Here is a 23,691-nt window from a genome sequence, read left to right as displayed (position 1 = left end):
TTCTCGCTTGCTTGTCAGTAGCTTAAGCACTACCTCGAAGGTTCACATCTACTTGCCGTTTCTCGTCGAAGTCCGGTCTTTCTCTAGATCGTTGGCAGATCCTTCTAGCTCGAAAACATGCATCTCGTAACACCGCGATCTCTTCATTCCACCAATCGTGTGAGCGCCTTTTTGCGAGAACTCATCGCCTCGGCATAGTAGCGTCACATGCTCTCGTTATGCGTCCCATCATTTGCTCTACCATTTTATGTAGCCGCATCAACCGAGATTTTGGCCTCCCAATAGCATCTCTATGAATGCATCCTCTTTAAACTTTTTTAGGGGCCAGCCCCGGTTTCCAGCTTCACGGGAACGCACATCGCCGTATGGATCCATATTTGATCTGGAGGAAAATTGTCTGGGGGTCGCTGTGAGTATAATGCTCACTGACAAATCATGTCATTCTCTTCGCCAATGTTGTACTCACATATGTATCGATCGACTTTCCCGTATTGGCAAGCACCAAGTCTAGCTCCACGAAAGCCTCGAGCAGGATACGACCCCTGGTGTTGGTAGTGCGACTGCCCCAATCCACGGCCCACGCATTGAAATCATCCGCTATGATCTTGGGGTTCTCAATTGTTCTGCGCTAAGCGCCCTCGGTCTATCCATTCGTCGGTCATCTTGAGAGAGGAAATCCAGTGCATGCATCATCAATGGTACAACAATCGGTATCCGGTCTAGGTTTGCCGTAGTAAGGAGCTTGAGCACGCCATTTTTGCGCCGAGGTCCACCAATTCAATATCCCAAAAGCTGTCTGGCGTCCTGACCTACGCCATCACTCCATCTCAAGCAGGGTCTGCCTCGTCGTCTTTTTCTACCATAGATATTGCCCTTATAGACTTTCCGGACTGGATCATCCTCATCATACGGATTAAGTGACCCACCAACCATACCTATTGAGCCCGATTTTATGCATAATCTGACGGTCCATATCGCTCATAGATTTCATCGTTATGTAGGCTACGGAAATAAAATTATTGCCCCTTATTGATGTGTATCCCATGCCACCTCTGCCTACGGATCACAAGCGCACGAGTGTCAGGCTTGTGCATCGGCCAATTTCTCGTTTGAGATAGTGTTAGGTCAGCGTCCTCCGATGATATGACGCAGACAAGTGTTGAGGAAGACTGGGAGCTTTTGAGTAACAGTGGGGTTCACTTTCCATGAGCTACCTCCCTATAGCAACACAGAAAGAACAGCACAAAAACAACAGAACTGCATTCCAGATTTTAGACAGGGCAGCGAAGGCGCTGTAATACGTCGGGCAACATCCAGTTCGCTGGCCACCATCCGCAGAAACCACGCTTCCTAGATATACAAATTGATGGGCAGTTTCGATGCTCTGCCCATTAATGTCAACCTGAGAAACTTGGTTTAGTTGGTGTTTATCTTGAGTCCAACTCGATTTGTCTCCTCTTTCCAAATCTAGGGTCATCTAGATAAGGTTCATGATCGGGGGAGGGAAGTAAACAAATGTCGCCAACATAGTCGAGGTGTTTGAGGAAAGATTTCATTGAATTCCTTCACTTCTTCCGGAGAAGGCAGCATGAAGCACGTGACCGATAACAAGAAGAAATATATCGGTGGCAGGAATGCAATTCTGGCGGACTCCGCTTTGGACCTCAAATCCTTTGAAATTTTACCTCGACACAGAACGTCACATTTTGCGCTGTCATATTCGCTCTGATAATAGCTATTAGTTTCTCTATAATGCCCCTCCTGTGTAGATCACTCCAGATACACTCCCTGCTCACAGTATCGAAAGCTTTCTCGAAATGCATGACGGCAGATGCAGCGAAGATCTGAACTCTTTGCACTGTTCCAAAATGGTCCGTAGAGCGCTGATTTGGTCAATGTTTAGCGGGGGCACGCAGATATCCTTCTAATCGCAAGAGGAAAAATCCCAACGGATATGATACGGTTAAGAGTCATGGCGAAGTGTTCTTTCCATTTCTTCAGTTGCTTGTCGATCGTATGGTCTCACTCAATTGAAATCCAACTGACCTTCAGGCTCTGTGCTGGAACAATGTGCCACCACGACAAGCTGGTGAAAGTTGCAGAAATCCGGGAACCTTCCAACATTGTTTATGGTCGCAAGACTGTGCTTTCCCCATCATATGTCCGAGCAAGGCGTTATCTGATCCCAAATTGCAAATTTCCATGACCCCCGGGTAGGAAAAAATGGCCAAAAATGCAAAAATCGTCGGATTTCTTCGGGCAAACACCTCGTTCGAACGGGGAGGCGGGCCCAGATTCAGGAAATGCAAGAATTTTAGAACTGCGATGATGCCGGGGTGTTCAGATATGGCAAAAAATGTTTGCCTGGGAGGGCCCTCAGGAAATCCAAGAAAAATAGCAAATTTCCACGACTCCCGGGTAGAAAAAAGGCAAAAAATGCAAAATCGTCGGATTCCTTCGGGCGATGCCTTGTTCGAATGTGGAGGCGGTCTAGATTCAGGAAATGCAAGAATTTTAGCGTTGCGATGCAGGGGAGGTCCTCAGAAAATCCAAGAGAAATTGCAAATTTCCTGGACAAATTCCCTTCGCATTGTATATATTCGCCATCTCATCTGCGAAGATGTCAATCGGCATCATACCAGAGATGACGAATGCTGTCGTTATCTGAAACAGTCCTGAAGGGCAGAGCATAGCCTCAGGGCTGTCCCTCCTGTAAACTGCATTCAGTTCGTTAGTGTTAACTGACATCAGCAACGCTTCCCTCCAAACGGGGGTCGCATAGAGCATGATTGAGGGCCATCACCCTGCCTATAAGCCGTGGCCCTCCCACGTTCGGCATCATCCTCGCCAGGACCATACTATGTCTGTCTGTCCGTCACACATTTTTCTCGGAGACTAGCAGCGATTGACACCAAACAGGGTGGAAAAATGGGAACTAGTGAACGCTCACGTATACGGTGAGTTACATCCTGTTACGTTGATTTTAAGGGGAGGTCCCCATACATGCAAAAGGGGTTGTCATTTTTCTTCCATCAATATAGGTCTCGGTTAGGACTTTACCCAAGCAGGTCTTAGTTTGACATTTAATGAAAAGGCGGAGAGTTCGGGGGGTCGAAAGTGATCATTCATATTAACGGGGCCATTCTCATAAACTGCCCAACCAAAAAAATCGGAAAAAATCAAGAGGCTGCCACTATAATGGTGGCTAGGCTTCGAAATACCTTTCATACCGATATCCTTCAAATAAGTTAGTAATAATATATTACTATAATTTTCAGTCATTGGCTGCATAATCCCTCTTAAAGTTCATCCTAGCACCACGTAATTGCAGCAATGTAGGCTATACATTCTTTTATTTATAGACGCGAGCGAATTATTTTTTCGCTCGTCGTCATCAAGTTAATACTTTTGGCAGATGTCTCGGGAATCTAAGGTAAAAGGAATTTAGAAGTTCAGAGTCCATTATCTATAGTCAAACCCACAAAATGCATCTGCAACTGCAAGAACGAATGAAGAAATGTCGATTTTCTTTCATTCGCCAAAGTTAAGCGCTGCCGGGAGTGATTAGTATTCAGATGGGGAACCACATATTTATTTTTTTTAGCTTTCTCGGTTAGTTTGTAAAATATGTTCGTATACTCAAGAGTAGAATAATAAAGGTACACAAATTAAAAATGGAATGAGTTTTACGTAAGGAACCACAGAATGTTTCATTCCTTATTGATGAAACCAAAGCTTCCAACTTTCTTTAAGTTCTTTCACTGATCCAATTTGTCTCCAATTTAGTATCGAAAATTGAGTGATCATGTATTCTAAAGCCGCAGCTACATGACGAACACGACAAACATTTGAAATTCATTTCAATCCTTCCGGTCTTCCTGTTATCCGCACCAGTCGGAGTTCTTCAATAATTAGAAGTCATTAGCATTTCTACCTCAGTTCTTTGCACAATTCCTTTTGATCGACGGCGACACAATAACAAATGACTCATCTATCTCTCCAAGAACATTTCATTGTAATTGCAACGTTGTTCACTATCAATTTCACAGAATTCACATGAGACATGTACTCCTCCATTGACTCCATCAATTCTGCTTTGGAGGCAAATTGAGCCGTTTTATGGCTTTCCCTAAAAGTCGGTCCAAAGTTTTTTGCAAGATGCGTTCACTTTTTGCTAGACGTGCTCTCATCAATTGATATCGGTGGATGATACCATGGATAGTACGTAGTGGGTCTTAAGCGTGATTGCGATTGTTTCAATTTTCAAATGAATTCCATTAAAATGGAACGCGAGTGTTCGAGATTTCCTCTCAATGAAATGGAAATTTATTCATTTTATGCGACTGTAAACATAGAATGTATGAAAACTTTGAAAAAATGCTTCATTACTTGCATGGAATGGAGGCATGTGAATGGCAAATCAGGTGGGGGAGGAAGTTTTCCTCGAAGTGCTACTGTAGGAGAATGAGTCATCTGAGAAAAATGCTGGAACAAATTTTGTAAATTTAGTAACTAAGAATTATGTGCGGAAAGCTGATTGCTTTTGAAATATGTGTACACATATATTAAGGCGATATTGAAACTGTAATGTGTAAATGAGTTTTGCTGATACTCGCAATTGTACTGCATGTAATTTAGATAAGAAAGTTTGTACTCATCTTGAATTAATGTTTAGATGTATTTACAAATCCAATTATAGTGAAATTTTCATCGGTAGATGTATGGTATGTGTTGTCTGTTTTAAATCATTGTTTCTTGGAAGTCAATTATCGATAAAAATAGTTAACCTGCAACTACTTTCTGGGAACTTAAAATATCTAATCATTGTTCCACCGATTTCTAGATTGGTAACTCCTTTAGTTAGATATTTTTTGGAGTAGGGTAGGTGAATGCGTTTACGCACAGAGTGTTGGACTCCCGCATCAGTACCCTCTCGGACTATCGACTGAACACCTCCCTGTCATATGAGAGCTAGCCTGGAACCATTGCACATTACTTCAGGCTGGCCCTCCCGCTCTGCCGCCTTGGGAGGCCTTCAGGTCAGGGAATTCCTTTCGCCAACGGGAGGGGAGGGGAGAAAAGGAGTTGTTAGTTCAGGTAACCCCTTACTATCCGATTCCCTCCATCGATCAAGTTCAATCTTTTTCGCAATAAGAAGAGCCCGAAAATAATGCGCAATATGATTCCAGCTGCCAGCGCTCTTCACCATCTCTCTGACAATGTTGTGCGGAGAGAGCTCCCCTGTGTCTACATAAAGTTGCTGAGGAAAGTCGTCCTATCTCTCGCAAGAGAAAAAGGTGTGTTCAGCGTCGTCCGCCACTCCATTGCAGAACAAACGCGACTTCCCAATCCTGTGCAGGTAAGACTGAAAAACTTCCATGCCCGCTTAGAAGTTGGGTAAGGAAGTAATTAATCTCATCGTGCGTACGGTTCCACCACGGGTCTAATTGTCGATTGAGCCGCGCAGTCCATCTGCCTCTTGGATAATTTTGCTAAGAAAGTTGCCACTCCGTAAGGGTGCGTTGACGTTCTTCACGGGCAACCACCTCTCTTAAGTTCTCACCCTAGCGTATGAGGTTGACTATTATCAATACAGTGCTTTCTATCAAATGATTTATTTAAATCGCTTTCTAGAAAATAGAGGGCAATGGAATTTTTAATTGACACGGAACTGTCAGGCACTCGTCGCTCCTCACACCTTTTTCTTAGCCTTTGTCCCGTTCACAGTGGTTGTTAAATCTCCATCTACGGTATCAAGCCACCGTTGTTTCGGCCGGCTTTTGGTCGCTTACCATCGACTTCGATGTTCAGTCCAATCTTGGCAAGTAAATTTCATTAGCGCAAATTGCGTGACCATACCATCGAAGACGCCTCTCTCACAGTTGGTCCACGGTCGGTGCAAACCCATATCGATCGCGGATATCCTCATTTCGGATGTGATCAAACCGTGTCACGCCACTAGTCCAACGTACCATTTTCGTCTCCATTATCGCAAGATGCCGGCCATTCATTGTCTTTTATAGTCGGCCAACACTCGGAACCATAGAGAGCGACAGGACGGACGACATTGCGGTAAATTTTAGATCTGAGACGTTCGTTGATACGTCGATCAGTTGTGGAACGCCTCTTCATCCAGGTTGCGTTAATGCGTTCTAGACTGGTTGATTACATGTCGCAGATTCGACTCATGGATTTAGTGATATGGGGTGTGCGGTCTACAAGCCAAGAAAAAGTATTTTCGATTATCTAAATGTGCGTTTAATCCTCCAACGCGCAAGTGTTCTTATAGCTCAGCTATTCGCTGCACTATTTGTAATGAGCCTGAATCAACCCGCTCGAAATTCGTTGACTGCGATAGGTACATGTGGTAAATCTTACCACACTAAATGTCTGGGTATTTCCGTCGGTTCTCTCGACATTCATGCAAAGTTTGCTTTGAATGTGTTCTAACCGCTGTAACAGTTGCGTTAGCCGGCGACCGAGCAAGCAGTTGCGGCGATCCAGCAAGCAGTTGGAACGGCCAATTCCGCTATCCGGCACTTATCTGGCGTCAATATATTGGCGGCCACTGGATCATCCCCCGCTACGCGCCTCGACTAGCATGCCCGCAACTCCAACTGCTTCGCCTGTTTTGATGGGGCTCCGATAGCTTCGACCTTCCCGGCGAACCCTCTAGCCGAAATTCGCCTATCGAACGTGCTGCATCAGGAGAATTTGCTGTTCACCTAAGTCAGCCGCCAGTAGGAGTACGTGGGTGGCTTCATTGCTTTCTCCAGCAGCAGCTAATCCATCTTCGGGCGCGGTATCCTTCTCCACCTGATTGTCAATGCCTTTCGCCGCAGTGCACCAGACATCAACCGCCTTCATCCCGACTTCCTCTCCTACGGACTCAGGTAGCCCTCTGCTGTAAGTCGCTTCGCTTAAGAAGCTTTTCGTTAGCAGACTTGTTCATTCTACTTCTTCTGATGAAGTTCTTAATTACATTAGAAGTAAAGCTGGTTTACTTCCGTCGCCATTTTCGTGCGTGAAACTGACGAAGGATGGCTCCTCCAACCGCGTAATTCCATCCTTCAAAGTCACGTATCCACATAACTTCGATTCCGTCGCCCAACCCTTCTTTTGGCCGCAAGGAGTAATTCATTAAGCTTTAACCAGCGGAATAAATTATGAACGAATTTCCGTGTCGTCCGCCTGCCTCGCCGACCAGCAAAAACCACTTGTCAAATAGCTTAAATCTTTATTATCAAAATGTGAGAGGCCTACGCACCAAGCTATCGCGTCTCAATCTTTCTGCCCTGGCTTTCCAATACCATCGAATCTGTATCCCTGAAACGGGTTGGATGATAGGATTTTAAGGTCTGAGCTCCTCGAGGGGTTCTCTGTTTTCGCTGCGATAGAGATCCCGTAGCTTCAGGTAAGTCAGCTGGTGGACATGCCTTGATCGCGGTTAAATCCCCCCTGCGAGCCGAATCCATCTTTTCTTCAGGTTCTATCCCCTATGATTGCATCACCTTACTTGTTTTCCCTCCCTACGCCGGTCCTTTATTATATGTTGTGTATATTTCCTTGCCTCAGCCCCTCCTATCTGTAACGACGAATTCTTCCCCCCCCCCCCCCCCCCCCCCCCCCCCCTAAGAAGCCCGTCATAACTTCCAATTTGTTCCTTTCATCCGTCTTTCCCCTAATTCACTGCCGCTCTTCAGTTCAACCGTACTACAAATCATCTAAATCGTACCCTCGACCTAGTCCTCTCCAACTTGGCAGAACGGCTCCTTTCTCAATCTCCACCTGCTCTTCCCTATGTTGATCCTGATGCCCAACATCCTCCTCTTGAGTTCGAGCTAAAATTACCACGACTCAACTCCCATACTATGCGCAAGCCCTCTAAACTCAACTTTCGTAAGGGCGACTTTGAGGTTTTGAACTTAGCTCTGTCGTCAATCAACTGGGCTCCCATTTTCTCACCATTAACCTGCGACCAAGCCCTTCTCTTCTCTTATTCCATTTTGTTTGCCTCCTTCTTCTTGCAATTCCTTGAACTCCTACCCATTATGGTTCACCACTGAAATCCATAAAAAACTTTGTCCGAAGCAAGCTGCGAGGAAAAGTTTTTATCCACCGGGAGTCCTGCAGACTTTGATCATTTCAGTGCTCTGCGATCTTCCGTTAAGTCGCTGATAGTTAAGTCTAGGAAAGATTATCTGGACAGGGTTGAAATTAAATTGGCGCGTGGTAACTTGAAGCCTTTCTGGTCCCACATCCGTAACGCCCGCCCGCCCCCAGTCCCAGAAAGAAACCCTTATTTTTCCCATACACAAAGGCGGTGACCATACCCTTGTTGAGATTATCGTCCTATTTCGCTTTCCTCATCCTGCTCCAAGATCCTCGAGAGGTACGTCAATGACTCGTTATAGTTAAAGATCAGCACGGCTTTATAAAACTTCGATCCATTGTTATCAATTTTCTGGACTACACCCAACTTTGTGGCCAAACCCCTAAGCTCTCGACAGCAAGCCCACGTCATTTACACAGACTTCTAAGGTTTTCGATTCTGTTAACCGCGAGATACTATTGTCCAAAGTTGCCTCAACAACAACATCCTGCATCACATATTACATGGCTTCTCCTACTTCTCCTTCCGATCCTGTAGCGTTTCCTTTGATGGTTGCATCTCTAGTCCTTTTTCTCCCTCTGATTTGCCACAAGGACCATACTAGGACCTCTTTTGTTTTTATTCTTTAGCGACCTCCCCTCTATCCTTATTGGTCTTTCTGTTTCGTCCCCAATGGATTGCGCTTATCTGGATATTTTGGTCCATTGGTGCACAGTTAATAAGTTGGTTCTAAATGCCACTTGATGTATTACTCGCTTAAAATCTCCCCCACTCCTTTCTCCAATTCTCTTTGAGGTTGCCTCTTGACCTATCTGAACTCTATGCTTGACTTGGGCGTAACCTTCAACAATGATCTCCGTTTTGACAGCCGTAGTGCTTCCAAAAGGTCAGGTTTCATACTGTGTTCCTGTACTGATTTCACCTCGTTCCAACCCTCCATAATGCTTTTCAGTTCTCTCGTGAGAAGTATTCTTGAGTATTGTTCCGTGATTTGGGCATTGAGTGGGTTGGGTTAGCAGAGCAGCAAACGCAATGGGGCACAGTCTATTCGATGTTTTTGCACAGTTGGATATATTTCTGGTCAACGGAGGTGATGTAAACATTTTTCGGAAAGGAGGGTCTGTCTCAATCGTAAACCTAACTTTTGTCAGCGAGGAGTACATCCACAACGATCACCAGGTGGAGCCACAGGGCAGAGAACCATCAGACCATTTTAATAAAGCAGGCGCTTCTATGGAAAGAACTGTTCATGACCAATCTACAGTGAGCTGACTTCATCCTGTGATGTAATTAATACCTTATAGTGGTTCCCCGGGGCATGGTGCGATTGGGGGTGGTTTTAGTGGGTAAAAATCTCACACTGGTATGTTCAGGCCAGTGCCTTTTAAAAATTTCCACCTCCCAAAAAAGATAAAGATATTGAGTAGGATCAAAGGGGGGATTTATCAGTCATTCTGACGGTAATGGTCGAACTACTGGGTCGAATTTTTTGCGCCAAAAAACATACTTTTGGAAGCTACAATTTTGAAGTTGATTTGTCCTGGTGAAATAACTTCAGCAATCAAGCTGGTCGACTGGCAGACAGTACATATTTTCGCTTGTTCTCCGAGGGACTTTACTCCAAATCTAAAAGATTTTCCCAAAGATACAATAGGGGAGAGGGTTCGAATTCGAGGGCTATAATTATTAAATTTGGAGAATAATATCAACATCGAATATTGCTAAAATCACTACATATCGAATGCGTCCTTTTTGGGCATACATAGGAGATTTTAGCATCTATCCCTTTGGGGGGTCAGCTTACCAGAAAAGATCATCTTTACAAAATATGCAGATCTAGATTTGTCTTAAGGTCAATTACTTAAGAATGTACAATGAGCTTTTTTGCGAATGCATTTGAAGGTGTCCTTGAATTTCGTGCAGCAATTGCAATTAGTTCGGAAGATAGATGCTGAAAATGTTAACCTCTTGGCATCATTCACGACACGATAGTGCTCCAAGATAAATGACCACCACACATTTTTCATGCTTAACCCTGACGCGCCTTAATTGCATGTCTCATGATCAAAATGATCGGCATAATTGTTGTGGGAAATTTTTTTTTTGCTTTATAAAAAATTATAAGGAGGAAAAAAAGAAAGGAAATAAGTGTTTGGTCGATTATTACAGCTCTCATCAATTTCAACAAGAACCATTTTAACGACATATTGATGTATCACGAAATTTCGCGCAAGAATATGTGTTGAGCTCTTCAAGATGAGATGTTAAAGTTAAATATTTCCGAGAAGAGAATGATCATTGTCTTTTTATTCTTGTGTTGTTTGATCATCCGGTCATAATAATTTATGGGGTACTCATGTCCTTCAGCTTGTCACTTTTAATAGGCAAGGTTATGATTCCATTATCCAGATGGTAATCTGCGAAATTATTTTGCAGGTAAAATGTCGGTGAGAAGCAATTTCATGTGGTCATTGGTGGTGGTCATATATGTATTTTCAATTAAAAAGTTGATTGCCTTGTTTTTTTTTTGCGTTTATCAGCTTAATTTCTAGGAGTTTATGGTTGCTTAGAGTGTACTTTTTTTGGGAGAAGAATACGAGTATTTATGTCATAATCGTGTTGACACAAGCGTAACAAGATAAAGCTCGAACTGAGGGAGTGGATTTGGGATGCCGATGTTGTTTTGGTGGCTTTGGAATTCAGATTGAAAATCATATTGAGAGAGGTGTGTGTGTGTTTGAGGTGGGGAGAGGCAAAGCCTTTGAGCACTCAAACCTTAGTCCCCCCCATTGTATTCGATGCCCCCTTCTAATGGAATATTCTGGATTCGTTTATGTATCGCAGGATTTCCGTTATTGGATGTGATGCTATCCGCTGTAGTTGGAGCACATCCGCACCAAAAATCTGATGTCTGATGCCATAAGAAAATGTTCCGTGGATTCCGCTTCCTCATTACAGGATGGACACGTATCATCAGCCAACTTCTCGTTTTTATTGGAGAAGTAGACTCCTGCTTCAGAACCATTTTCTGTCTTTGAGCCATCGGTGGGTTGGTTCCAATTTTCTCTCCGTTTCAAGATAACATCGTATCTTCTACCAAACAGATGTATGGGGATCTGAGAATCGGAAGGCATTGCGAAAACTGGATTCAGTTCTCCCAATGACTCTCTGTTTTGTGCTCCTTCCCCTCCTTTAGCATCGCTGGGTAGGTGCCATCCATACCAGGTACTTTGAAGTGTTCAAATGATAGTGTAGCAGCTCTCGCCTTTTCATTGGTAACAACCGCTCCCGCACTGTCCCAATTCCCCTTGCAACATCTTCGTGTTGAAGGGTTTGCAGAAACCGCCAATTCTCTTCTCACTTCTGAGATCTGTTCCCCCGGGCGGTGTACTTCTAAGAGAGTCTGTATAGACTCAACTCTAGAGTTCGTGAAAGTGCCATCCGGTTTTCTCAGAGAGTCCAACTAGGCCGACTCATCCTTATTAAGGACTCTGCACAACCTGGAAGTCTCCCTTTCACCTTCCAGTTCCTCACAATACGCTCTAAAAGAGTCGCGTTTTGAACGTTTTTCGAGCCTCTTATATTCACGCTGTGAGTTCCGGAAGTTTAGCCAGTCTTCATCTTTATTGCTTTTCAAGCACGATTAAGAAGTCGTTTGGTTGATTTCCTGAGTTTCTGCAGTTCTCAGTTCCACCATGGACCCATTTTATCACTTTGGCCTCGGGAAATAGGACAAACCTCTTCAAAGCACTCTAAAAGTGTGCGATTCAGAGTTTTCAATTGATCTTCGATAGCCAAAGGAATCCTTAGTCGCCTAGAGAGCTCAACTTTGTCGCCAAGAAATGCATTGAACTTTGTCCAATTCAGTTTACTAGGATTCCGTCTTTGTATTACAGGCTGTTCGCCTGCAATAATCACACTAAATTCTAAGTAACGGTGATCTGAAAGTGAGACTTCATCTAGTATTCGCCAGTTTCTAATCAACTCTAACAACTTTGAAGTGCAGATTGTTAGGTCAATTACTTCACTTCTTCTTGGTCCTATGAACGTAGGGGCGCACCCTACGTTTGCGGTCATTAGACCAGCTGAAGTGATAAAATCAAACAGCTTCTCTCCTCTAGGATTGCATTTCCCCAACAAATATGCTGAGTGTTCCCATCACAACCTATTAAAAGTTCAAGGCCACTTGATTCTGCGTACACTATCAGATTCTTGCGTCGGCGGAGGCAATCATAGGGCAAGTATAACGTTTCTCCTCTTACCATTGACCTGGTATTGTAAATTGATCGCAACGAGGTCCTGGGAACAGAATTGTCTCAGCATGGTTGGCTCTAATAATTTTGACATCAGAACGCAGGCCCTCGGTCTCGAGGATCTTCCAATCCAATACTACAGATTCTGTTAAAACGAACCCATGGCTCTTGAACCAGAAACACATAAGGGCAGTCCTGAAACTTTGCCGCCAGTAGATAGGAAGAAGCTTTGACATGCTGCAGGTTGATTTGACTAACTCTTATGTTTGTAGCCATAAGTGCAGTCTAATATGAAAACCGCCGCTAACTGAGAAGTCTGCTGCGTTCAGTGCGGATCTCACCAGGATTACCAGTTTGTCCTCACCTTCCACCGAATAATAATAATAATCGTTGGCGCAACAATCCATATTGGATCAGGGCCTTCAAGTGTCTTAGAGCACTTTATTCAAGACCGTAACGGTACACTAGGAGGCAATGTGGTCAGCATTGCGCTCGCCCGAGATTATTACCCTGATTTGACTCAGGTACTCATTCACAGCTGAGTCGACTGGTATCCGACGTCAAATCACGATACAAATTCCACTGCCACCAGTGAGATTTGAACCGCGACCTTCCGTACGACAGCCTTGCGCTCTAACCACTCAGCTATCCGGACACCGAAAGTTCTGCTTTATTGCGTCCGATTTCTCAGGATATCGCCAGACTTGGTGGTGTAGCAACGTCCATGTCGTCATTCTCAAGACACTTCGCCTTATTTTGCAGTGCCTTCTGTTGTCGTCGGCTAGAAGCCCTCCTTGGTTCACGTAATTCGGGCTACATGGATCTATCATCACATACTGGCGTTAGACCAGTTGCGTGCACATTATCAGCTTCCTTTTCTTCCGTTTTTCCGGGTATAGGCGGAGGAGGAGGTTCTGACAGGCAAGTCTGTAGTCCCTTCTCCTTTGCGGCTGAAGTTTCCTTCTGCTGAGCCTTCCTCCTCTGTATTTTAGAAGAGTTAGGTAACAGTGTCATCGACAGGCCAGCCGTAGTCAGATTTCCAGTTTCTGTCATTAAGGGAGTTGTTGTACTATCCTTTTTAGCTGACCGTGCCGTAGACACCGGGTCTAGGTTTTCCACTGGTTGCCTTCCACAGATTTCTCCGTGGGGGAACATGAATTAGGTGAGGCCTCCAAAATCCATGCTTCGGCCACGACCTGATTTCTCAAAGTCGCGGGTGGATTCGAAGTCTGTGACTTCTTATCAATTTGAGAGTTACAATCCTTTGTTTCCATCTTCATGTGCTTTTGGACACTCTTAATGTAGTAGTAAACTACCACAAGCTGCCCCACCACGACAAGGTAGTGTCTGAGGGGGAGCGGGAGGGGTATTCGGGTAAAGATCGGGTTTTTCAGGCCTTCAGGAATTGGAGTAATAATAATTGTATAAAAATTGTGTAATCGGTGAAGCTAGAAAAAGTAGGATTATGGGTTATGCATGAATATTTCTGATCTGCAGAAGGGTGTTTTAATATAGATGTTGAGGCTTAGGAGTTAATCTTTTGACCCTTTTGGTAAGTTTCTCTGAATCTCTGTTCTCACACTGAAACAAAGCCAAGAATTTCTGTTCATTTAACGATGACGCAGGCATTGTTTGAATTTGTATGGTGGAAGAAAAGCATCGCACATGTACGCTGTTTTAGGTTCCGCAGAAATGGAATAGAATTTGCCGAGAAGAAAGGAAACTTATTTCTAAAATCGGATATCATTGGAGGTAAAAGACTAGCCAACCGAAAAAGGAAACTTCACTATGTTTTCTACCTCTCTTGACATTCCATTTTCTCATAAACAAGTTTCAAGTTTTGATTAGGAAACATTTCAAAGTTTACGAATATTTCACGTTTCAAATAACTCAATTGCTTAGTAATAAGTCAGCATCTAATTACATTTTCAAATATCTAGAAATGAGATCAAATCAAGCATAATAATTTGTGTAACAAAATTGCTGATAAAGTGAGAAAAAAGTACAGTTGTCACAAACATGATGCACGTTTTTTTCTCGCTTATTCACAATCTACGACGCAATACTAACAATAAGTTTTCTGTTTTATTTTCGTAAATTCGATATAGTTAAGCTCGATTGTGGTGAAATGTTGCGGTTGCAGGTAATGTCTATGATAAAATGTTTTCTTATGTAATGTATTGACTCAGAGTTAAGTTTTTTACAGAAGCGTAGATCATCGTTCTATTTATGTACGAATTTTCACTTAAATTGATAATGGTTTGGCGAAAATTTATGCGTAGATTACATCTTAATCTTTGACGAAAATTGTTTATCTACTTTGCAATTGCGAAGCAAGATAGAATGATATTATTCACAAGAACGAACACACCTGATACAGTCAAGATATTTGATTGATATCTTTTATTTGAAGATTAAACACGAATAGATTGGAAGTCAGTGTTTAGGAATTTTGCGTCGTTTAGGGGTAGAATTTTCACGACTTAGATGATAAATTATCCTCCCTTCTTATTAGGCCATTGAGTTCTATGTTGGTTATTTCTTGCAATTTTCTCACATCTAATCGAATGGTTTCCAAATGCTGTTTTTTTCACAGTCGTTATAGCTATGAGCATCTGCTTTTTTACTCAACAAAAATAAAAGCGAAGAGCAGCAGTTTTAAATCGTTTTGGTGTATTAAATTCTTATGAAAATTTAAATTTGAATTTTTGAAACTTGGCTAAAAATGGCAGGATTTCCACCAAACTTTTCATTTTTTTATCCTTTCTCCCAGGATAAAGATTTTGTACGAGAACCATCTGAGGATTATTCATCGCGGGTTATTGCGCTTGGTTTTGTCTCCTTTCTTTCAATTTTATCATTATATTATCTCATAAATAGCACTAACGAAGAGGCAACTTCTTTGTCAGTAGCATTTGTAAGGTTTTGTGTGAAACAGAACGTAGACGTCCATGTGATCGGCAATCGCTTTGCCCTAGTGTCCAATGGTTAAGTTCAGCGATTCCATCAGCATCATATTATGTTATGTAGCCTGCATTGAATAGTCCGGCGGCTATATCAACAATTTTCTTACCAGAATTCAAGTGCTTTGGGGCTATGCGCCATATCGTGGCATTAAAAGATCCATTGGCGTTTTGGGTATTTCCACCCAAACATTTGTTGAAAAAAATCATATCATCATATGGGAAGATCTTTGTAGATGGGAGGAATGCTCGATATCGGATGGAATGAGACGTGGTGAGTGGTTGAAATATTTTAAAATATTAGTGGCCTCGGCTTTATGCCACTTGCATCAGGAGTCGACATCAGCGGGGCTCGCCCCACGTAAAGGGACTTCCCCCTTAAGGAGAACTATCAGGGAAACATAACAAGAATTGCCTCACAAAAACCATAATACATCTACCAGCCGCAATGATATCATACTTCTTGCATCTCAGTCAGTCGACCTGGAACAGCGTATTTTCGTTGATGGAAATTTTAATAACACCCAGTATTAAGAAAAGGTGGACGAGATTTCAAGGGGTTAGAAGTTTTCGTTTTGTATGCACGTCAACATGGTATACTTTGGTGCACACATTTTGGTCCCTATCTCCCTTATGTTTTACCCAATATCAGAAATAAGACCAGTTTCGCAAAGTACTATTCGAGCACTCTCATTTGATCCCCACATGACCATATTCTGCGAAAAAAATTTACACCCCCCTTTCGCATGTATGAAGAGCCCCCTTCAAACTACAAAATGGCGCCACTCGCTGCATGTAAAGGGGCACATAGACCACATATTCTCATCACATTTCGAATGATCGGGTGTGACATGTTGTTTCACACAAAACCTTCAAAATCGATTCATGGAAACCGTCACAGAGGATTACCCCCTTAATATCTCGTTTTTCATACGCACTTTTTCAGAAATGGTTTAACCTATTGACACGAACTTTGATGGAAAGGTTGGCATTGTAACTCCCACGACTGCGGTGAATGACATTGTCCTACGCTTAGTTTAAAAGGAAATAACTGTACCCTCAGAAAGGGTCTGTGTCTGTCTGTGACACTCGATTTAGTCGGAAACGTGTGGTCTGTAAATCCCTTTACATGTAACGAGTGGCATCATTTTGCCCTGGGTTTAATTAAGAGGGGCTCCCAATACAAGCGGAGTGTACTTTTTTTTTTCATAGAATATGGTCATGTGGGGTATCAAATAAAAGGGCTCGATTAATACTTTTCGAAAGTGTGTGCCCCGAGAAGTGTAATAGATCTCGTTCTCAGAACGCACGAAACCTTTACACCCGAAGCGTTCAGTTTCCGGTATTCCGACTTGTTTCTACTAAATAGTTATGTGGTATAGTTTAGAGAAGAGAAGTTTCGATTAATATTTTTCGATGCAAATATTATTTGTCATACTAGTTACAAAACAGAGGGGGTGCGTAGGTTAGAAAGTAGTCACTTATTTCAAAGATTCATTTGTAATGTCTTAGAGGGTTTGGTTGTGACCAAAAGACTATCCATGAAGGCTCGAAAATTTGGGGAAGGGGAAGGAGGTGCTCTCGGACACCTCAGTTTTTCTCGTTTCTGTGCATTATACAGGACTTCACGTGTCATATCGTAGAACTTCACCTGAAATCGATGCGTGGGTTCGCACTGGAACCTGAAAAACCCTAACAACCATCGGAATTTCCTACAGAAGCATCGGAGGAAAACATTCGATCTAAAAGACGCGCATGGGGCTTCTTCTGCCTGAGATGTTCATACCTTGAACCTTACAAATGGAAGAAGCAAATAAAACCAACAACTCTACACTCCCTAGCTCCTAGGGTCGATTTACACCAATTGATAGCTTTATTAAACTGGGACTAGATATATTTTGCTTTTCCTTGAATCGAATGATTAGATACTCATGTATATATATTAGGCCTACAAATAAGTTCTGTCAGTTTTCACAATAGATGGTGTAGCTTGTTTTTTATTCAATTGATCCACATTTCCAAACATTCATCGGAAAGCTACTGTCAATAGGCACAAACGTCAGTATAAATTATTTAATTGAAGTGTAAACAACAATACTTTTTTCATCAACGAAAATGCCCAATTTTGTACCAAATAATGTGTTTTTGCGGGGAGTTCTACTTCATTATTTCAATATGAAGAAAAAAGCAACCGAAAGTCATCGCATTTTGGTGGAAGTGTATGGTGACCATGCTCTATCTGAGCGAACGTGTCATAGGTGGTTTGGACGGTTTAAAAGTGACTTGGAAGACGAAGAGCGCGCCGGACGGCCAACAATTTTTGAAGATGAAGAATTAGAGGCATTACTCGACCAAGATCCATTGCAAACGCAAGAAGAACTTGGAAAAACACTTGGAGTCACTCAGCAAGCTATTTCCCACCGTTTAAAAGCAATGGGAATGATCGGAAAGGTCGGAAATTGGGTTCCGTATGAACTGAAGCCGAGAGATATCGAACGCCGTTTTTTCACGTGCGAACAACTGCTTCAACGACAAGAAAGGAAGGGTTTTCTGCATCGACTACTGGCGATGAAAAGTGGATCCCTTACGATAATCCCAAGCGTCGGGCAACGTGGGGATACCCGGCCATGCCTCATCATCGACGGCCAAAGCGAATATTCATGGTGAGAAGATCATGCTGTGTATATGGTGGGACCAGCTGGGTGTGGTATACTATGAGCTGCTAAAACCGAACGAAACGGTCACGGGCAAACTCTACCGACGTCAAATGATGCGTTTGAGCCACGAACTCAAGAAAAAACGGCCGCAATACCAGCAAAGGCATGATAAAGTTATTTTGCAACATGACAATGATCGTCCACATGTTGCACAGCCCGTTAACACATATCTGGAAACGTTGAAATGGGGACTCCTTCCCCACCCGCTGTACTCTCCAGACATTGCTCCTTCTGATTACTATGTGTTCCGGTCGATGCAGCATGGCCTGGCTGACTAGTACTTCTCCAATTACGACGAACTCAAAAAATGGCTCGATGAGTGGATAGCGGCCAAGCCGGCCAATTTTTGGCGCGATGGTATCTATGAATTGCCTGAAAGATGGAAGGAAGTTGTGGCTAGCGATGGGCAATACTTTGAACAATGACTGTATAACCAATTTTTCACAATAAAGCTTCAAATTTAAACAAAAAACCAACAGAACTTATTTGTAAGCCTTATATTATATTGTAGGTACGCCTTTCATGAGTTCTAAATAGAATTCCTTTTTTTTGTGACGATTCATTCACATGAACACGAAATGCGATAAATTTGACAAAAGAAGTCACCCAGTTTACGTAGAAGTTATTTGATACAACAGAAACGTCTCATTATTGTCTATCGGGATGGGTACCTGGAGTATCACCGAAAATATTTGACATCATGTGTTGGCCATACTGTGTGGGGAGTTCCTGCATTCTCTGCTCTGAAGTCGCCACCTGATCCACCGCTTGGAAGTCCCAGGCCTCTAGTTGTCACTAAATCCACAATCCACAACTTTAGAGATATTTTTTTTGTTTTTAAATATCCAAAGATCAGAGCAACCGCGAACAAAAGAAACTAAGATCCCAATTTTCTGATCCACACTTAATTCTCTCACACGTTTTCACTTTATTCGCTTGCTCTTCCAAAGGATCAAGAAAGAATCCTCGTTTTTCTTCGCCTCCAGAAGTGCACTCACGGCTGGGTCAGATGATTTCTCGGTTCTTCTTCAGCAGCTGTCTAATTTCCTGCTAATTTTACAGACCTTCGAATGCATCATCAGCTGGAACAATTACAAAAGCTATTTCACGGCCGTGTTCGGACAGAATTTTTCTAATGTTTCGTATCGATCTGTCCTTCATTGAACCGACCTCTGTTCAATAATAAAAATTGTCGTCATTCGCATTTACATTTGCATGCAATGCATCTCGCTCCATTTGAAAACAAACGCTAGAAATGCATTTCCAATATACAACACAACCAGGTCTTTGACTGAGCCATGCAATGCATGATGAAAGCAACAACAGGAAGACGTCAATGATCACTTTGGAATATTAGGGAATTTCTATAGAAAAATTCATTGAAATAATATTTTAGAGTTTCGGGTAGTTTAAAAAATGAAAAGGTGTTGTGAATAAAATTGCTAAAAAGGAAATAAAAATAATCATCTTTTAATTCATATTTTAAAGTACATGTGGATCGGGAAGTAGGAAATATAAAGGAAGGCAATGGAGAAGTTAAATGGAGTTAAATAGTGAAAAAGGAATAATGTTGCATATTAGCAAATGAGTTTTTTCGTCACTTTGTCACAGAACAATGCGAGAGAAATGTATCTGCTGCAGAGCCCCGGATACTACATATTCTCGGAAATTACTCGCCTGAAAAGTCTAAATAAAAAAAACAAGATGATTCTGTATATGACATCTATGCCTCAGAATGCTCTTCATCTCTATATGTGATGTATTTTAGAAATTTACTATAAAGTTCTTTTCAGTTCATCTTAAGTTATGTAGTGTAATGCAAAATAATGTGGAGCATCATACGAGAAAGTTTGGTGGAAAACCTACCATTATTAACATTATTCTCTCGGGAGTAATTATTGCAACTGAAGACATAAAACAGTCGGATATACTCGATGCATACACGAGCTACGAGCTTTGTACAAGTGGAACCATCGTGCACCCTAATATTTATATATTAAGCCTTTTGGTTTTCGGCTTGTCATCTGAGTTGCTGTGAATTTGTCAAAACCTTTATATACGACATGTGCAGTGCCATGTCGAATTAATAATAATAATAATCGTTGGCGCAACAATCCATATTGGATCAGGGCCTTAAAGTGTATTAGAGCACTTCATTCAAGACCGTAACGGTACACTACAGTATACTGTAGGAGACAATGTGGTCAGCATTGCGCTCGCCCGAGATTTTTACCCCGATTTGACTCAGGTACTCATTCACAGCTGAGTCGACTGGTATCCGACGTCAAATCACGATACAAATCCCACTGCCACCAGCGAGATTTGAACCGCGACCTTCCGTATGACAGCCTTGTGCTCTAACCACTCAGCTATCTGGACACGGCCATGTCGAATTAATCATATTAAAACTCATCCAGTACCTTCTTCTCTTGATTTCGATTCTATTGAAAATATTTAGAGCCTCCTAATAATAATAAGTTCTCCTCTTAATTCTATCCTATACGAGGGTGGTTTGGAAAGTTTGCGACCTTAACATGAAGATGGCAGCACTCATCAATAAAAGCTAGGGAATGTGGTTGCGCATCTTTTGACAAATACTCACTAAAATTTCAGCCATTTTGGATGCGCAGTTGATGTTTGACAATCGTTTGAGTGAGTTGATGTGTTTTGTGAAAATGGAAAAAATCGAGTATCGAGCTGTCATTAAATATTTGTTTTTGAAAGGCAATACGCCTACGCAAATCAAAGGTGAGTTGCAGTTTTACACGGGGCCAAAGCATCATCATTTACCACCGTGAAATTTTGGGCAGCTGAATTTAAACGTGGCCGTACAAGCTTGGGAGACGATGAAGGTTCGGGACGTCCAAAAACTGGAACCACTGACGATAACCAAATGGTCCCAAACGACCGTCGAATTAAAGTGAGAGATACAGCAGATGCTATGAATATGTCAAAAGAACGTGTTTGTCACATATGGAATGAAGATTTAGGTATGAAAAAGCTGCCCGCGCGTTGGGTGCCGCGTTTGCTCACGTTAGACCAAATACGTGATCGAATGAACATTTCCAACGCTCTGTTGGCGAGACTTAAGTGCAATAAGTCAGAATTTTGGCGAAGAGTAATGGCTGTTGATGAAACTTAGATACACCATTTATACGCCCGAAACAAAAATACAGTCAAAATAGTGGACTGCAACGGGGGAACCGGCTCCGAAAAAAAGCAAAAACTGTTTGGCTGGAAAAGTGATGGCGACTATTTTTTGGGATAGTCCTGGAGTTATCTTAATCGATTATCTTCAAACAGGAGAAATCATTATAGGAGCATACTACGTATCATTATTCGACAAGCCAAAGGCCGACATTGTGAAAAATGGTCAGATTTGAAGAAGAAAAATTCTGTTTTACCAAGAAAATTGCTTATTGCTGTTCCTTATTCATCACATGTAGTCCCAAACGACTTCTTTTTGTTCCCTTATCTAAAAATTGCGCTCGGAGGATAAATATTTTCATCAAATAAGGAGGCCATCACCGTTAACAATTATTCTGCAGGGAAAGATGCGGAGTACTATTTGGACGGATAAAGAGATGGGAGCATCGCTGGGAGAAGCGTGGAGGACTTACAAGGAGAATGTAGAAAAATAAAAATAGATTTAAAGAATAAATTTCTTGTGTCATTGTGAGGTTGGAAACTTTTCAGGACACCTTCGTATGTTCTAAAATGGAATATAAGAAATACAACTGAATTCCGATAGTTCATATGGTCAAGGGACAGTTTGGTATGAATTTTTGGAGTACAAAATAACAGCAAATAAAAGCGTTCCAACAGCAATGGGGGAGTTAATCTCAAATATTGACATTTTCTAAGAAATTGTCTTCTGTTATTCACTAGTAAATAAACGACTTTACAAAGACGTCTTAAATTTTGTACTCCTCTTATGAAAACAGTTTTTGAGCAAATTTTTAATGTTTTTTTTTTTTGATGTTGAAATGTAAATATATTTTTTTTATTTTCAGGATATCACTGCACCTGCATTTTACGGTAAGTTATTGGATCCTCAAGATGTCGCCTGCAATTATGCACTTATACCAGTGTCTGAAACTAGATTTTCGAACTTTATTGAAACCGCATCTTAACTGTTTTAGCATTACTTTATTGCCGGAAGTGGGTTCCTAATTAGGCCACTTTCAAGGGGACAAATTTTCTGTAGAAAATATGTCTCATGAAGAGTTATTTTGCACTGCATAAAGTTTGGGTGTACCTTAAACCACTAAATATTTTGGGTCGAAAAATCAATCTTGTTTTTTTTGGATTGTTTAATTTTATCAAGTAACCCAGTTTATTTCTTTCTTAACTTTACAAATTGCAGTCAACAAATTCGCTGGGGTCTCTTTTGAGATCACATTGTTCTTCATCCTTCCTTTTAGTTTGTATTGTCACTTGTATCTCTTTCTGCTAAATTGTTCGACATCGAACATAGATAGTGTATAAAAAGTAATTTATATTTGGCAAATTCCAGAGAAAATCATCGTGCATACGCAATTTAAATGAGCCTCATCCCAGAAATCAGCATTCAACGGATACACAATCCGTTTTCTTTTTTTTTTTTTGTCCTTATTGACAATTTTGTCTCTAAGTCTTTCATTGAGGTAATCGTTGAATAGGTCTGATTTAGTCAGATTCTAGCAGCTTGTTCATCAGCAATAAGGGACGACCTGTGGTGCTAATATACTGTTAACTAATGTGTGATTTGCCGTTCAAATATGTTCATACTTCAGCGTATCTTTTTATCTCTTTGCTGGCATACGATTTCAGAATTAAAAAAAAAAAATTCAATAAAATACAATTGCTCGCTGAAATTTCACATTTTTCCTTAAAACGTCAACTTCAATAGAGGCAAGTTGTGACGACCAGTTGAGAGAACTGGACTGAATACATCAGTATCCAACCACGCATATCTTTACTATTCAGTTGAGTGTTCCGTTAATCATTTTCATTTCAAAAGAATAATTAAAAACTCCCTTTGTCATGGTATATCGTCCGTTATACTGAAGGTCCCATGATAGTGCATTGAACTTTCTATTTCAACTTTACCCTGCACCCATAACGATTAAATCATTAACACAATAGGGCAATGTTGCATTACATGTCATTTTCGAAGTGTGAAGTTATGAGAATAAGTGTTTCATAGAACACACTCTTTTTTGACGGATTGCGTTAATCAGCACTTTCCTCTTGCTTATAGTTCGGCTTAGTGCAAAGAGTTAATTGATATCGCATTAGGAGCTGACTTTCCTCCAATATAGTTTCTAGTGTACCAATTGGATTTGTATGGGTCATTTTTTTGGGGATAACACGTCATTGTACTTTTCTTTGTTTTCAGAGGTTGATCTTTTTTGAGTCTTTCTAATCTTTTATTCCATTAATAAAAGGTAACATTTGTATTATTTGCGTTGCAATAGAAAGATTTCAGATTGGGATCTTTAACATTAGAGCATTGATCGCGAAAATGATTTATGGCCAAAAGGTTGGTAAACTGAGCTGTTACCTTTCATTCAAAACTGAAATGTTTTTTGCTTTCTCAATCTTCAAATTGTGATTGTTGATTGATTGTATTGACCAAAAGGTCATTTATATGATGCTCGAGC

General features: G+C 41.6%; 2 protein-coding genes across 2 annotated transcripts in view; both read left to right on the top strand.

Annotated features, from left to right (window-relative positions):
• Nucleotides 1-23,691, top strand: part of LOC119661781 (A-kinase anchor protein 200) — a 228,171-nt gene that overhangs the window by 27,517 nt on the left and 176,963 nt on the right. The window contains exon 2 of the mRNA XM_038071257.1: nt 22,060-22,084. The gene's annotated coding sequence lies outside the window, so the exon portion shown is untranslated. The remainder of the gene's footprint in view (nt 1-22,059; nt 22,085-23,691) is intronic.
• On the top strand, nt 20,722-21,188 carry LOC119647147 (protein GVQW3-like). Its single transcript, XM_038047946.1, has 2 exons — nt 20,722-20,794; nt 20,857-21,188. Exons 1-2 carry the CDS (start codon nt 20,722-20,724, stop codon nt 21,186-21,188), a joined length of 405 nt encoding a protein of 134 aa, XP_037903874.1.

This window comes from Hermetia illucens, chromosome 1 (genome assembly GCF_905115235.1).
Source record: "Hermetia illucens chromosome 1, iHerIll2.2.curated.20191125, whole genome shotgun sequence".
Classification (NCBI taxonomy): Eukaryota; Metazoa; Arthropoda; class Insecta; order Diptera; family Stratiomyidae; genus Hermetia; species Hermetia illucens.
Note: the sequence above shows the minus strand (reverse complement) of the source record. Positions and strands in the feature narration are given on the sequence as shown.